At 42.2% G+C, this 17,202-nt stretch overlaps 1 protein-coding gene across 2 annotated transcripts in view; it reads right to left on the reverse strand.

The window, feature by feature from the left end:
- Positions 1–14,255: 14,255 nt before the first annotated feature.
- The window catches only part of MCEE (methylmalonyl-CoA epimerase), a 30,900-nt gene continuing 27,953 nt past the window's right edge, over positions 14,256–17,202 (reverse strand). For both annotated transcript variants that reach the window (XM_012812198.2, XM_003801016.3), the window contains exon 3: positions 14,256–14,698. In XM_012812198.2, the coding sequence (XP_012667652.1) occupies positions 14,546–14,698 (153 nt within the window). In that variant the 3' untranslated portion in view covers positions 14,256–14,545. The remainder of the gene's footprint in view (positions 14,699–17,202) is intronic.

Below are 17,202 nucleotides of genomic sequence, written 5' to 3' on the forward strand. Positions count from 1 at the left end.
CCAGTGTGGGTTGGGCTCTGAGACAGCCCGGATGACCCAGGGCCCCTGGGATCCATGCCCTGTGTAGCCCCTTCCCAGTGTGGGTTGGGCTCTGACTTAATCTGATGAACAGAACATGGAAGAAGGGATGGAATGCCACTTCTGAGTAAGGTTACAAAAAAAGTCCACAGCTTCCATTTTGAACTCTCTCTCTCTCCTTCTCCTCACCAACTGTCAAAATGTGAAGACACTTAGACAGCTGGTGGGCTGGCCCATATGATAGGCCTGAGGGCAACCCTGTGAGTGAACTTGGTAACAGATCTTGTGAGGCCTGCCAATGTCACTTGTATGAACCCACAAACAGGTTCTCTAGCCCCAGTCTGTAGCTTACCTACAGCCTCCTGAGAGTCCATGAGCCAGGGGCACCCAGCTGACCTGTGCCCAGATTTTGGCCCACAGAAACTAGGGGCTGATAAATGTTTATTGTGGCTGGGCGCAGTGGCTCACGCCTGTAATCCTAACACTCTGGGAGATCAAGCCGGGCGGATTACTTGAGCTCAGAAGTTGAGTCCAGCCTGAGCAAGAGTGCAACTCTGTCTCTACTAAAAATAGAAAAACTAGCCAAGTGTAGTGGTGGGCACCTATAGTCCCACCTAGTGGGGAGGCTGAGGTAGGAGGATCGGTTGAGCCCAGGAGTTTGAAGTTGCTGTAAGTTGCAATGCCACTGCACTCCAGCCTGGGGCAACAGAGTGGGACTCTGTCCCCCCAAAAAGGCATTAAATAAATATGTGTTTATTGTTTAAGCTGCCCAGTTGGGGAGCAATTTGTTGTGCAGTCATAGAACTACCACAGAGCATATCCCACAGTAGGTGGCATATTTCATTAATTCAACAATGACTGAGGACTGTCTGCAAGGTACACAAAGGGGCCGGCATGAAACATCTTATAAATTTGTATGATCTGGACACCATGGCTTGTGCCTGTAATCCTAGTACATTGGGAGGCAGAGGCAAGAAGATCACTTAACTCTTCTAATTTGAGAGCAGCCTGGGCAACACAGCAAGACCCAATTTTATAAAAATAAAAATTAAAAAGAATTAGCCAAGCATGGTGGTACACACCTGTAGTTAAAGCTACTTGGGAGGCTGAGGCAGGAGAACTGCTGGAGCCCAGGAGTTTGAGGCTGCTGTGAACTATGTATATACCACTACACTCCAGCCTGAGTGACACAGCTAGACCCTGTCTCTAAAAGGAAATAAACATAAATAAATAATTTGTATGTAGTTATTTTTTGAATGTGTAACACAGGAACATGATTTGAAATTCTTTTTTCTTTTTGAGTCAGAGTCTCACTTTATCACTCTCAGTAGAGTGCTTAGTGTCACAGCTCACAGCAACCTCCAACTCCTGGGTATAGGCAATTCTCTTGCCTCAGCCTCCTGAGCAGCTGGGACTACAGGTGCCCCCCACAACGCCTGGCTATTTTTTTGTTGCAGTTTGGCCGGGGCTGGGTTTGAACCTGCCACCCTTGGTATATGTGGCCGGCACCCTACTCACTGAGCCACAGGCACTGCCCATGATTTGAAATTCTAAGGTAACAATAAGGGACGTGGGGAAAAGTCACCTTCCCACAGACACCCAGATCCTTTATTACCATGGCTTAATGTTGTCAGTGTCTGATGTACCCTTCCAGAAGTATTTTATGTATGCACAAGCAGATACATATTGGTTCACAGTATCATTCTGCAACTTGCTTTTTCACATAACCATATATCTTTTTATTTATTTATTCATAACCATAAATGTTAAAGAACATTCTGTATCTGTACAAGGAAGATGTCTTCATCATTTTTCACAACTATATATAGAACTCCGATATGTGAGTATACCCTTATGCATTGTAACCCATCTCCCACTGATGGACATTTAAGTTATTTCCAATAATTTGCTATTACAACCAATGATACCCTGAATAGTCATCACCATATAGCATTTTATGATATAGGATGCATTACTAGAAATGGGTTCAAAAGTACGTGAATGCATAATTTTGATAAATATTGCCAAAATATCATGGCAATGGTGTGGTTGGAGAGAGTTTTCCTCATTTGCATGGCCTTCGGCAGCAGCTAAGAGTTTAAGAGTATCTGCTTCCCCACAAGTGTCAACTGCGTTATCAAACGTTTCACTTTGCCAACCTGACCCGTGAGAAACGGCATCGCAGGGAGGCCTGGAGTTCTCCTGCCTCTCTTATGTGTGTGGCAGAGAATCTTTTGACATATTTAAGAGATGCTGACATAATATGGGTGTGTCGTAAAAAATAAAAAAGAAATAAATGGATCTCACTCTTGCTGCCAAGTGTAGAAAGACGTGTGGGGACCAGTGTGGATGCCGCGAGCCCAGATGAAAGGGGCGGGAGATGAGTGCAGCATATGGCCCGGCGCTGTTCGAAAGACTAAATAGAGGCCTTTGTGAGCGTGTCTGCGCAGGCGCACGTGCTCTGGGGGAGGGCTGGCCAGGCGGAGGCAGCGCCAGCATTTACCTCAGTCTCTGGCTCCTGAGACTTGAAGAAAGACAGAGCCGTTCGCTGCGACAGGCGATGCTGAAGGAGGGCCAGGTTTGTGGAGGAGCTCAGATCTGCTTCCCGCTGTTGCTAGGAGAACCATTAACTTCTTGCCTTTACTATATGCTGTGCCTTCCTCCTACACGTCAGCAAAGTTTTAAATCTGAAAACATCTTCAACTTAACATTTTTAAAATCCAAAGCTAGTAAATCATATACACCAAAAGATCTGTCAGACCATCTATAAAATGTTCATTATCTCTCTTGGCTTGTGGGATCCTTTGCAGGAGGAGGAGGTGGGGACCGGGAAGCACCTGGAAAGGTGGTCGGCGCAGCCCCAGGGAGAGCTGCTTGAATAACTCACAGAACAACGCAGATGAACAGGCCGCCTGGGACTGGCTTCGCTCCCTCTGCAGCCCGCCAAGCCGCTTTTCACTTGGGAGGCACCTCTGATCCAGGTTGTGTTAATGTCCTCTGGCTGCTCGATCCTCTCTGAGTCTCAGAGACTGTTATCCCAGGTAAGGGCAGGAGTAACCACAGAGAAAAAAGCCATAATTTCTAAGATTATATGTACACATATCTTCTTGGAGATAAAGAAGACCATCACCAGAAAATGCCAACCAAACTGGTCAGATGCTATTTTGATAATCCATGTGGGGTCTTTTTCCCTATAACCCCACAGTTCTTCCAACCCTCCAGCTCAGCTTGCTCACTGTATTATCCCCAAAAGGGTGAAACTGGAGAATAAATAAGTCAAATTCCTGCCTTTGATACTTTACAAGTCAAGGGGAGAGACCTGTCTTGGGCTGTAGTTCTCAAACTGAGGTCCCTCAACCAGCAACACTGGCATTCCCAGGAACCTAGTTAGAGATAAAAACTCCCAGACCTCACTCCAAACCAGGGAAATCTCTGCTTTAACAAGCCTCCAGGGGACTCTTTTGAGGCACACTCAAAACTGAGGACTGCTAGCCTTTGAGAACTACTAAAGTGTGAGAACCACGGCTGAGAGAGCCCCGAGTCCACCACATGGGGCTGCCTGGGCTGATGGGCCTCCTTGGAGGGGCACCAGACAGTTCCCCAGGAGATGCAGACAGGGCACACCCAGCTGGATGCCCTGGGCCCAGGACATGTGCTGAGGAGATGTCTTGCCCCAGAGAGGAGCTTGGACACTCCAACAGACCCCAGCACTGAGGCATCGAAGACCCTCCAGTGTGGCCAGTATAAGATGAAGGACCCTGACTCAGGCCCAGATGCTCCTCTGGCACTGTTATCGAGCAGAACTGTGGTCTGCTCCACCTGGTACAGTAAGGAGACACTGACCCCACGATTTGTACCATTTGTTGTAGGGAGCTGAGCTAAGAGAACAGGTCTAATGCTTAAGACCCAGACTCCCTGAGGGTTTATACACAAGAATATTAAAGGCAGGGGTACATTTCAGGGAGGCAGAAGTTGCAGGCAAAATCATAAATCAATACATGGAGGTTAGACATGTGGTTTGGGCTAAATATGCAGGACTTTTTGCCTTGAAGCAGAGGCTTATGGGTCATAGGTGGATTCAGAGTTCCCACGATTACCAATTGGTTAAGGAAGCAAAGCCTTGTCTAAGACTTGGGGAAAGGAATGTTAAGAATTGGCCTGCAGGTGTGGCTCACTCTAGGCCCCCAGGAAGAAGATTAGAACAAAAGAATAGATGGTAAGAGCTTATCCTGGGTCCCCCTAATCCAGAGGTGATAGCTTGTTGGCTGGCGTTGCCCATCTGGTGGGGATTTCTGAAAAAACGACACAAGAACATATGAATTCTTTGTGTCCTCAATGAATCCTAAACAATAATAATAAAAAAAGAACATATGTTAAGATGTTATCTTTGAGTTTCTATAGAGAAGCAAACACTACAGGAGGCTGCCTGGCCTGGGAGACTATTGTCACTCTCTCTTTCGCTTATCAGGTTACTCATTTCTTTTTCTTTCTTTTTCTTTTTCTTTTTTTATTAAATCATAGCTGTGTATATTAATGCAATTATGGGGTACAATATGAAATGCTTTTATATACAATTTGAAATGCTTTCATCAAACTGGTTAACATAGCCTTCACTGCATTTTCTTAGTTATTGTGTTAAGATATTTATATTCTATACTTAGTAGATTTCACATGTACCCTTGTAAGATGCACCATAGGTGTGGTCCCACCGATTACCCTCCCTCCACCATCCTCTCCCCTCCCCTCCCCTCCCTCTCCCCTTTCCCCTTCATCTTGGGCTATAGTTGGGTTATAGCATTCATATGGAAGTGTGGGTGCTTATAAATTGGTTTCATAGTAGGGCTATGTACATTGGATACTTTTTCTTCCATTCTTGAGATAATTTGCTAAGCAGAATATGTTCTAGCTCTATCCCATGTAAATATAAAAGAGGCAAAGTCTCTCTCTCTCTATATATATATATATATATATATATTTTTTTTTTTTTTTTGCAGTTTTTGGTTGGGGCTGGATTTGAACCCACCACCTCTGGCATATGGGGCTGGTGCCGTACTCCTTTGAACCACAGGCACCTCCAGTCTCCATCTTTTTTAAGGCTGCATAGTATTCCATGGTGTACATATACCAAATTTATTAATCCATTCATGGGTTGATGGGCACTTGTGCTTCTTCCATGACTTAGCAATTATGAATTGGGCAGCAATAAACATTCTGGTGCAAATATCTTTGTTATAAAGCAATTTTTGGTCCTTTGGATATATACCTAGTAGAGGAATTGCAGGATAGAATGGCAGGTATATTTTTAGATCCCTAAGTGACCTCCGAACATCTTTCCAAAAGGATGTATTAGTTTGCATTCCCACCAGCAGTGCAGAAGTGTTCCCTTTTCTCCACATCCATGCCAACATCTCTGGTTTTGGGATTTTGTGATGTGGCCTAATCTTACTGGAGTTAGATGATATCTCAAGGTGGTTTTCATTTGCATTTCTCTGATGATTAAGGATGATAAGCAATTTTTCAGTGTTTGTAGACCATGCGCCTGTCTTCTTCAGAGAAGTTTCTCTTTAAGTCCCTTGTCCACCCTGAGATGGGATCACCTGTTCTTTTCTTGCTAATACGTTTGAGTTCTATGTGGATTCTAGTTATTAAATCTTTGTCAGAGGCATAACCTGCAAATATCTTCTCCTATTCTGAGAGCTGTCTGCTTGCTTTGCTTGTTTATTTTTCAAGGCTAGTTAGGTGCTTGGAATTTCTCTTGAAGGACTCAAGATTTTTTCTTTATTTCTGTCATTGGGGGGGCCATCCAGGCCCCTACGTGGGATCTCTGCTCCTTCTCACCATTGTCATCCCCACTCCGGTCTGAATCCAGATTTAGCTCATGGCCTTGGAAGTCTTACTATTTCACAGAGTAGACAGACATAAACTACTGTCAAGCATCGCATGATCACATGCTAAAATCTCTTCCTTCTACATAACATCTTTAGATGTGGTAAAAAATTACATACATATATAAGGCCTGATAATTCAGTTATTGAACTTGCCACCACGTGCTGACGTTGGCAGCACTGCATAAACAACTCAGTAAGGTTTCACACCTTTGGTGAATCAGTGTCTCACAGCTGGCTTTGTTCAACATGTGGCAGCATCTTGCTGAGTGGCCTTCGTTATTATTGTTGTATGGTTTTGTGTGCCGTTACAACAATTTCAGAGTCTGAATTAGACCAACAAACAAACATTTCTGAATTTTTTGTTAAACTTGGCAAGAGTAGAAGTAAAATCAGGACACGTTAGTCCAAGTTTATGGAGATAATGCCGTGATGCAAATGGCAGTGTACAAATGGATTAAATGTTTTTCTGAGAGAAGAGAAAGTGTCACCAATGAAGGGAGGTCACAGCAGCCAGTAATGAATAGAACTGACCAAAATGCTGCAACAACTTCTTGGATCATGTTTCAAAATCACCAGTTGACTATGAGAAGTGTAGAAGACCAAGTAAATATCAATACAGAAACAGGAAAAGTTACCTCAACATCTTGGCCATCAACTCACGGCTCTTGCATCACAACAATGCACCAGCTCACACGACACTGTCTGAGGGAGTTTTTAGCCAGTAAACAAATAACTGTAGTGGAACACCCTCTCTACACCCACCTACTCACTGATCTGGCCCCAATGACTTTTTTGTTTACCTGAAGATAAAGGAAATATTGAAAGGAAGACAGGTTGCCCAGTTTGATGAAAATATTTCAAATTGTATATGAAAATACCACACTGTACCCCATTATTGCATTAATATGCACAGTTATTATTTAATTAAAAAAACCCTAGCACATTGTACCCCATGACTGCATTTTGTACACAGCTATGATTTAATAAAATAATAATAATAAAAAGAAAGGAAGACAGGTCGATGACATTCAGGACATTAAGGGTGATACGACAGCTCTGATGGCCTTTCCAGAAAAAGAGCTCCAAAATTGCCTTGAGCAGTAAACTAGACACTGGCACAGCTTCCCAAGGGGAGTACTTTAAAGGTGACTGTGGTGATATTCAGCAATGAGGTATGTAGCACTTTTTCTAGGATAAATTCCTGAACTTAATTATCAGTCTCATATATATACATACACACAGACACAAACACACAATGTATATACACGCGCGTGCGTGTGCACGAGCGCACGTGTGTGTATGTTGAAGCAAAGTAATAAATTCATAGCTAAGACTGTTTCAAAGAAGGAACTCTCCTGGATTTTAAATGGTAAAGTTTTTCTTTAAAAAGAAATAAAGAGGCTCGGTGCCTGCGGCTCAGGTGGCTAAGGTGCCAGCCACATACACCTGAGCTGGTGGGTTCGAATCCAGCCTGGGGCCCCCCAAAACAATGATGACAGCTGCAACCAAAAAATAGCTGGGCGTTGTGTCAGTTGCCTATAGTCCCAGCTACTTGGGAGGCAGAGGCAGGAGAATCACTTGAGCCCAACTGTTGGAGGTTGCTGTGAGCTGTGATGCCAGGGCACTCTACCCAGGGTGACAGCTTGAGGCTCTGTCTCAAAAAAAAAAAAGGAAAGAAATAAAAAAAGAAAAGAAATGCACATAGGCACCAGGCAGGGCAGCAGAGACCAGGCCACCTGCAGCCTGGGGGCCAGGGTTTGACAGTGGCTACAAAGAGATGCCTCCAGCCGGCTGCCTGCAGGGAGCATTTACAATTCAGAGCACACTAGGGAGAATCTCTCCTAGAAGGTAAGTGCAGAACCAGAAATTAACTCACACCACACAACATTGTATACCACACAGGCAAGACAATACCATCAATGGAAGAACCAATGGAACGGTGAGAGCAGAATGTACAGAAGAGACTTTACATATACCTCAGAGAAATAAGGGAGGAACTGAGACCAGGACCAACTTGAATGCTTGGAAGTAGAAATGTAATCACTGAAATTAACAATTCAATATAGGGTGCTGAATACAACTTGCAGTAGCCCTACATTCCTGACATTGAAAGATCTCTTCAAGACACCATGCTAAGATAAAAAATACATATAATAAGATCCAAAAGAAATATCTTAGTATGTGTGTAGAAAAAAAATAGTCGGAGGCATAGCCAATGCATGAGTATTGCTGAGTAGTTATCCTGGGGTGGAGGTGGGAAGCTCTCACTTTGTATGTGATACATTTTCATCATAATTGAATTCTAAGTGCATTACCTTCATAATTATAAAAGTCTTGATGTGTTTTATCTCATAATACACAGCCTATTTGATCCTGCAATTTCAGTTCCAGGAGTTAATCTTCAAATATCTTGAATAAGAACACAATTATAAGAATCCTTATTGTACTATTCCTTATAGAATCTTAAGAATGGATACATCTAAGTTTCCATTAATTTTTGTATTAGTTTTTCTTTAACTGTGCAATACATTACCCCAAGTTTTTGCAGACCTACCTTCCTTTCTTTCTTTCTTTCTTTCTTTCTTTCTTTCTCTCTCTCTCTCTCTCTCTCCCTTCCTCCCTCACTCCTTTTCTCCTCCTCCCTCCCTTCCTCCTTCCTTCCTTCTTTTTTTTACTGAGAGAGTCTCTCACTATGTCACCCTGGGTAAAGTGCTGTGGCATCACAGCTCACAGCAACCTCCAACTCTTGGGCTTAAGCACTGCTTTTGCCTCAGCCTCCTGAGTACCTGGACTATAGGCGGCTGCCACAACACCTGGCTATTTTTTTGTTTTTAGCAGATCAGGGCTGGGTTTGAACCCACCAGCCCTGGTGCAGGCCTTTCTGTGGATTAGGAATCTGAATGTGACCTCAATCTGTGTCATCTGGAGCTATGGTCTCATTCAGAGGCATGGCAGAGGGAACTACTTCCAAGCTCATCCACAGGGCTATTGGCAGGATTCTGTCCCTCATAGGCCTGGACTGACGGTCTCAGCTCCTCATTGTTGGCTAGAGGCCTCTCTTAGTTCTTTGCTACATGCACTCCCACCCCCACCACCACGGGGCAGTTGGTGACTTGTCAGCTAGTTAGAACAAAGGAGTGAGGGAGCAGGAGAGTGGGTGGGGCCCACAGGACAGGAACAGACTCTCACTGAGTGTGAGCAGTGGTATCTCCTCACTGTGCCACATTCTACTGATTACGGGGATGATCAAAGCAAGACTTTCAAGTATAAAAATCACAGTATTTGTAAGATTATGTGTGAGAGTTGGAATGGAAATTGTATTTCAAGAAGTAAAAGGCACAAGGTAAAATTTCTGGTTCCTAACGAAGAGCTGGGTTAAGCTGCTTCCTGAGTGGGTAATGAAGGTTTCAGATCACCATCCCCAGTATTCCCCTGATCCATGTAGAAAGACCGACGTGACAATTTTGTTTTTAAAATGTCAATGTCAGTATCTCAGAAATTATATACTTCATAATTCATATTTAAATTTGTTGTAAAAATTTTTGGTGACAATTTAAAATGAGCAAGGAGGCCCAGCACTGTTCTAACAGTGTATGTGGTAGATAGGCATGGAACTTGGAAGCCAGGGCTCCAAACCACTACGCTTCAGGTTTCCTTACAGGTACGGGCTGGCAATTGTACAACAGATACCTTAACGATTTCCTAACCTGTATCTTGGCTTGTCAACCCTGCCAACCCCCAATGTCCGCACAGACGTCTCTCCAACCCCCCCTCTCCTCAGGCTCCTCGCTGTGCCCTTGGGGCTCCTCGCCCTGCCCTCAGGCTCCTCACCCTGCCCTTGGGGCTCCTTGCCCTGCCCTCAGGGCTCCTCACCCTGCCCTTGGGGCTCCTTGTGCCCTCTGCATCGTCCTCTGTACTCCTCACTCTGCCTCTGACGTCTGTCCCTAGGGCCAGGGTGTCCCTGAGAGGCAGAGCCTGGCTTCCCACTCTGACAGGTTCTCTCTCACGGGAAGCAGCCCCTGAAATTTTGCAGTACGATGTTTTTCATTTTATTTCATGTGGACTGAAGGGTGTGCCTCTTGTAGCTGCTTTTTATTGGACTGCAGTCTGGTCACTAGTGTGCACGGAGAGGCATTACAAGAAGAACTATCTGAAATGTGCCTCTTGTTTATTATAAGAATGTGTTGAGAACATATTCTGTAAGCTCTCATATCTTTTTTGTTTTTTTCTTTTGGAGACTGTCACCCAGGCTGGAGTGCAGTGGCATGATCACAGCTCACTGCATCCATGAACTCCTGGGCTCAGATAACCCTCCCAACCGCAGCCTCTCCAGTAGCTGGGACTGCAGTCAGTGCCACCATACCTGACTGCTTTTTGAAAATTTTTTTGGTAGAGATGAGGTCTTGCTATCTTGCCCAGGCTGGTCTCAAACTACTGGCCTCAGGCAATTTTCCCAAAGCGCTGGACTTGCAGGCATCATCCAGCATGCCTGGCCTCAGCATCTTCTTTATAAGAACCTAAGGTGGCGGGCATGATGGCTCCCACCTCTAATCCCAGCAGCCTGGGAGGCCAACGTGGGTTGCTTGAACTCAGGAGTTAGACCAGCCTGAGCAAGAGTGAGACCCTGTCTCTACTAAAAATAGAAAAACTAGCCAGGCGTGATGGTGGACACCTGTAGTCCCAGCTACTGGGGAGGCCGAGGCAGGAGGATCACTTGAGCTCAGGAGTTTTAGGTTGCTGTGAGCTGTGACGCTACAGCACTCTACCTAGGGCGACTGAGGGAGACTCTGTCTCAAGAGGAAAAAAAAAAAGGAACGTGGGGAAAAATTTCTGTCAGGTCTTACCACCATGTAAAGTTTCTATGGTAGCTGTCTCAGACTACCGGCTAGATCGCTTTTACCTTTTAGAGCTCATTACGTTTGTAAATGATTGTGCTCCTGTGTTTGACTACAAAGATGATCAGAGGCAAACAGGCAGGTGCTGATGAAGGGCATTACTTCCCGATCCTACCCTAGACTTCCATTTACTGTGACTTCTAAAAGCTACACAATTGCTGCATTGTGTGTATCTTTGTATTAATAACACACAGACATAGATAGAGTTGTCCTCCAATGAGGCAGTGTCATGTAAGATGTGTTCAGAGCCCAAACCAGATGAAACGCTCCCTTTCTTTTCCACTGTCTTCGGCTGCAGTTCACATGACAGGAACTGTGGACACTACTGAGAAGCCAGCTCCCTGCCAAGAGGCTCGGAAGTGATGCTTACTTTGGCCTGTCTCCCAGATCAAAACACAGATTTGGGTATAATCTGATTGATTTTGTTGTACCGGAATATATATATTAACCAAACCCAGAGAGACTGATATATAAGCCAGAATTTCATATTACTAATTTCTGATGAAAAAATATGTCTGTCAAATAGACATTAAATGCTGGCATTGACATGTTTAATGAATAAGAAATAACAACAACGTATGACAGAGCCACAGCTAACATCAGGGTGAAGCAGAAAGCATTCCCCTAAGAACTAGGGGAAAAGGCTGCCCACTATCACGTCTACACAACACAGTACGGCAAGTCCCAGCCAGAGCATCAGGTTAGAGAAAGAAATAAAGAGCATCCAAAATAGAAAAGTGGAGGCCAAACGATTCCTGTATGTCAACAATATGGCCTTACACCTAGAAAACTCTGCAGACTCCTCCAAAAGACTCTTAGAATTGATAAATGAATTCAGTAAAGTCTCAGGTTACACATCTTACACAAATTAGTAGCACACTATACACTAAAAATAGACAAGCTGAGAATCAAATAAAAAACTTTTATGCCACTTACAATAGCTAAAAAAAAAAAAACAAAAAACCAAAAAACAACAACACAAAAAAGCACCTCACAACCCTTAGAATATACCTAACTAAGAAGTGAAAAACTTCTACAAGGGCAACTACAAAACACTGATGAAGGAAATCAGAGACACACAAACAAATGGAAAAGTATCCCATGCTCATGAACTGGAAGAATCAACATTGTTAACACGTCCATGCTGCCAAAGGTAATCCACAGATTCAATGCATTCTTATCAAGATAAGTCATTTTTCACAGAATTAGAAAAACATGCCTAAAGTTCATATGGAACCAAAAAAGAGCACAAATAGTCAAAATAATCCTAAGTAAATAAATAAATAAATAAATAAAGAAGGCCTCACATTATCAGATGGCAGAACATACTACAAGGCAACAGTACCCCAAACAGCAGGGACTTGGATAAATGCAGACATGGAGACCAATGGAACAGAATAGAGAACACAGACATGAAACCACATACCTACAACCCACAGATTCTCAGAGCAGACGAAGGCACACACTGGGAAAGTGCATCCTGTTCAATACACGGTGCTGGCAAAACTGGACAGCCTCATGAAACCAGATCCCTACCTCTCACCATATACAAAAATTAACCCAGTGTGGAGCAGAGACTAAATGTAAGACCTGAAACCTTAAACATTTTAGAAGGAAATGTAGGAAAACTATACTCAACATTGGCCTAGCTAAAAAATTTATGACTAAGACCCCCAAAGCAAATATAACACCACTACAAGTAAATAAGTGACACTTAATTAATCTAAAGTTTCTGCACAGGAAACTGTAATCAACAGGGTGAATAGACAACCTGCAGAATGGGGAAAAATATTCACAAGCTATATGTTTGATAAAGGCCTAAAACCCAGAATCTACATGGAACTCAAACATTTCATCTAGAAAAAAATTTATAATATATTTTCTCCAATTTTAATATCAGGTGTATCCAGATCATTAAGTAGAATGATTTTGAAGTATTTCTTTTTCTATTGTCTATGAGATTTGGCATGATCTGTTTTTTGGAAATTATCCTTTACTTTTATTTATAAATATTAATTGTCTAATTTTTTGAGACTTTGGAAAAAACAAAAGAAGTTAACTGATCAAAGTTTCTATAATAGACATACTTCTATCTGACAATGTGAATGTTACTTTCTTTGCATTATTACTATTATTGTTTCTTAATATTTTGTTGTAGCAATTGTCTGATTTCTTTTCTGAATGTATTTATAATCTTCATTTGTTCTTTATGAGGTTTTTGTTCTCAGTCCTTATGTTAAATATTGTTATTGTCATTAAATTTAGCCTTTTTAATTCTGTGGAGGCAAAAGTGGAAACCTTGTATACACATGTATAAGAAAAAAAAATCAAAACCAATAACTCCACTTAAAAGTGGGCATAGGGCAGTGCCTGTGGCTCAAAGGGGTAGGGTGCCAGCCCCATATACCAGACGTGGCAGGTTTAAACCCAGCCCTGGCCAATTAAAAAAAAAAGTGGGCATAAAGGCAGAGACATTTTTCAAAAGAAGAGAAACAAATGGCCAAGAATCATGAAAAAATGCTCAACATCACTAATTATTAGAGAAATGCAAATTAAAACCAAAATGAGATACCACTTATTCCTGTCAGAATGGCCATAATCAAAAAGTTAAAAATCAATAGATGCTGGTGAGTATGTGGTGAAAAAAGAACAACTTACCCATCAAGGTAAATGGTGGGTATGTAAATTAGTACATTTCCTCTATGGAAAACACTAGACAGCTTCCTCAGAGGACTAGGAGTAAATCTACCATTCAATCAGCAATCCCACTGCTTGGGATCTACCCAAGTAAAAGAAATAATTTCATCATAGAAGTGGATACCTGTACCTATAAAATGGATGAAATAATTTAATCATATAAAATGTTCTATCACAGTACAATTTACAAGTACAAAGATATGAACCCAACCTAAGGGGTCATCGATGGATGAGCAGATAGAGAAAATGTGGTATGTATACACACACACACACACACACACACACTGCCATGGAGCACCATTCATCAAAGGAATGAGCCAAGTGGCTCATTCCTGTAATCCCAGTACTTGGAAAGGCTGAGGTGGGAGGACTGTTTGAAGCCAGGCAATTGAAACCAACCTGGGCCACAGAGTTAAACCTCCATCTCTATTAAGTACTATATAGCACTGTGCCTAAGAAACTTGTGACCATGAGTTATTCCTCAAGAGCAAGAATTTTGAGATCAAAATTCCCTAACATCAAACAGTTTTGCTCTATAAAGCCTGATCCAAAATATCTTTTGAAAGTGTTTTTAAAAAGTTTAAAAAACCCCCAAAACATAGTTTCATCCTCAATATGCAGGTATGCACGTGTCAAACGGACTTTCACAGCTCCTGTGTGCACCAACCTCACACACACACACAAACACGCACACCCCCTTTTACACAGCCAACATACTATATGTATCAATTACTCCATTTTAGAACAGGAATAATAATTTATTTCTATACATATGATTTTAATAATGATCTATAAGTATTGAGTAATCAAGGTCTTCTCCAAATCCAATTATATTATTTGTTAATCAAAATAACAATCATATATCTGTGTATATTTACTTGTGTGTAGATGTGTGTGCCTGTGTGTATTTTAATCCTCCCATAATTAGATTTTTAACTTTGAATGTTTAAGTGATGACAGCAGTGAAGGACTGAAGGCCATAGTCCATTCGGACAGTGTCTGATAGGCTTTTCCAGGTCCAGTAACTCAGGTTCTTGCAACTATAGATCAAGCTTGTTCCAGCTCCACCAGGACCCCCCCACAGTCTTTGGGATGGAGAAAAATCACTGGTTTTCCATGTGCTCCTATTTTGGCCTCTTCACTTAGGCTCCGGATGTTCTTTTTCTTCAAATCCATCACAGCTGCATTTATATTATCCACCTTAAGAAAAGGAGATAAATAAGAACACATTTGAGATCATATAAATATCCAGTTATAGTACCTTAAGACTTAGAGAAAACTCTGAGAGCTCATGTAGCCAATTACCTGTGCCTTTAGGCAGCACCACTCTTAAACCATCACACACACACATAAAAAGTCTAAAATTTCCAGAAAAAGAAAAGTTGCTAAGTTTTTCTACATCGCCAACTATAAAGCTTAAGACTTTCCACCATTAGTAAATCTTTCCCTTTATAACACAAACCACATGTCTTACACTTTATTAGTTTCTTCTGACAGTACTACTGGTGATATTGGGCAAATTGTTTTTTCCTAAGAGCCCTGAGTTCCTCATCTATAACAGGAAAACGAGGCCTACCATATAAACTGACGATAGACTAAAATGAGGTAACACCATGAGAGACTGTTAGTATAGTGTACAGCACATAGTAGGTGCTTAGCAAATATGAATGTATCCCTTACTGCAAACCTCCCCTGCTGAACCTCCTGGTTATTATGGCTGGGATTAAAACATGATACACATGATAATCACCATTAAATTGCCGTCAACATGTTATTCTCCATTCAAAAAATTCCAAACTTTATAATTTATATTTTTACACTAATTTTTTCATACTCAGGGGCAATCTAGGAAAGGAGCAGATGTGTCTCCACATGCTTGATGCAGGAATGCTCTTCCTCACACTGGGAGCCCAGTGCATGGGTGAAGAGGTGTGAGTGCCCCTAGCCCCAGGGAGGCGTAAGTCTAAGAATCTCCTGGCATTCCCAGCATGGAGTGCAGAGGACAGTACACTACCCATGCACCCACCATTCTGATCTAACAAATCTTAATCTTTATACAACCTTAATTTGAAAGAGCCAAGGATTATACACGATTCTAAAACTAGTCCAACAACTATTTGGACTAAATGTTACCATAAATTCTTCACATGATGTATATTCTACTTGTATTACTAATAATCTTTCTTTTTAAACCTCATGGATATATCAAAGTCATGCCCAGTTTATGATCACAGCTCATTTCACACTATCTTGTACTGTAGCTGGTCTATTCTCATCTTTTTCAGAAGAGAAAATTCACCACATCCATGTGACAGGACTCTGCCCACCAAATCATCCTTATTGAGGTAAATTAGTCCTAGCTAATGCCAGACATTCTCAATTTTATCTTATTTTTTCCCCATCGATATTCTCTTTTTTTCCGTCTAGAAATTTATTGGCCATAATTAATCTATTACAGGATCTGGACAAAGTAAAAATATTGTTATTTAAACTTATTTGCCCTGATACAGTAGCTTTCATTTTTCTTAAAATTCCCAAAATGTTCTTTCTCGAATCTCAAATTGATCTCAAATCAAATCTCTCCTCATTCACACTTAGATAAATGGCATGGCTTTGTTGGGGGCACTGATGCTGGCCTCCTCCCTGTTGACATTTATCCACTTAACATCCTTCAAACTAAAGGACTTATAACCACACGAGGACTCAACAACCAGGATGGGAAGCAGAACACAGGTTAGTGTCACTGACTCAATATTCCAGTATCCTCTTCACAGGCCCCTATTGCTCTTCTCACCTCCCTCAACCACCCTACAAACAAGAAGTCTGATTTATCATAGAAAATTGTGACCCTACTAACCACATACATTTTTGTAAAAATTAATGTTGAATTGCCCAAACTGTTACAAGGCTTTAAATAAAACAATCTAGCTCATAAGTTTAGATGAGGCTTTGGGGGCTGGGAGGTTTTGTTAGTTCCTTTTTTTCAGTCTCTCTCTGTTGCCCTGGGTACAGCGTAGTAGCATCATCATAGCTCACAGCAACCTTAAAGTCCTGGGTTCCAGAGATTCTCCTGCCTCAGTCTCCCAGAGTGCTAGGGTTACAGGAGCAAGCCACCACACCCAGCCTATATATGGTTTTAATTTTTATAGAACAGACAGAAACCCTTGACCAATGAAAGTCCCAAATTTGAGGAGGGTATGAGGCAAAAAACATAGGATTCCAGAAAGGCTCACACTTATACTAAATCTTTAAGGTAGTGAGAAAGTATAGAAAGAACACTGAATTGGGAGACAGAGCAGGAGGTTCTGGCCTCAGAGGTTATTTTTTATTTTTTTAGTATGCTTTCTTGTCACAGGCCACACAAATTGTGACCCTCTACCTTTTTTTTTTTTTTTTGAGATAGCCTCAAGCTGTCACCCTGGGTAGAGTACCGTGGTATCACAGCTCACAGCAACCTCCAACTCCTGGGCTCAAGCGATTCTCCTGCCTCCACCTCCCAAGTAGCTGGGATTACAGGTGCCTGCCACAATGCCCAGCTGTTTTTTTGGTTGCAGCTGTCATTGTCATTTGGCAGGCCAGGCTGGATTCAAACCCGCCAGCTCAGGGGTATGTGGCTGGCACCTTAGCTGCTTGAGCCAAAGGCGCAGAGCCATCTACCTTTTTTAACCTCAAGTCCCCTCTGCCTGCTTTTGAGTTTTGTTTAC

The sequence above is a fragment of the Otolemur garnettii genome, unplaced genomic scaffold (genome assembly GCF_000181295.1).
Source record: "Otolemur garnettii isolate 467f Iridium unplaced genomic scaffold, OtoGar3 scaffold00194, whole genome shotgun sequence".
Lineage (NCBI taxonomy): Eukaryota > Metazoa > Chordata > Mammalia > Primates > Galagidae > Otolemur > Otolemur garnettii.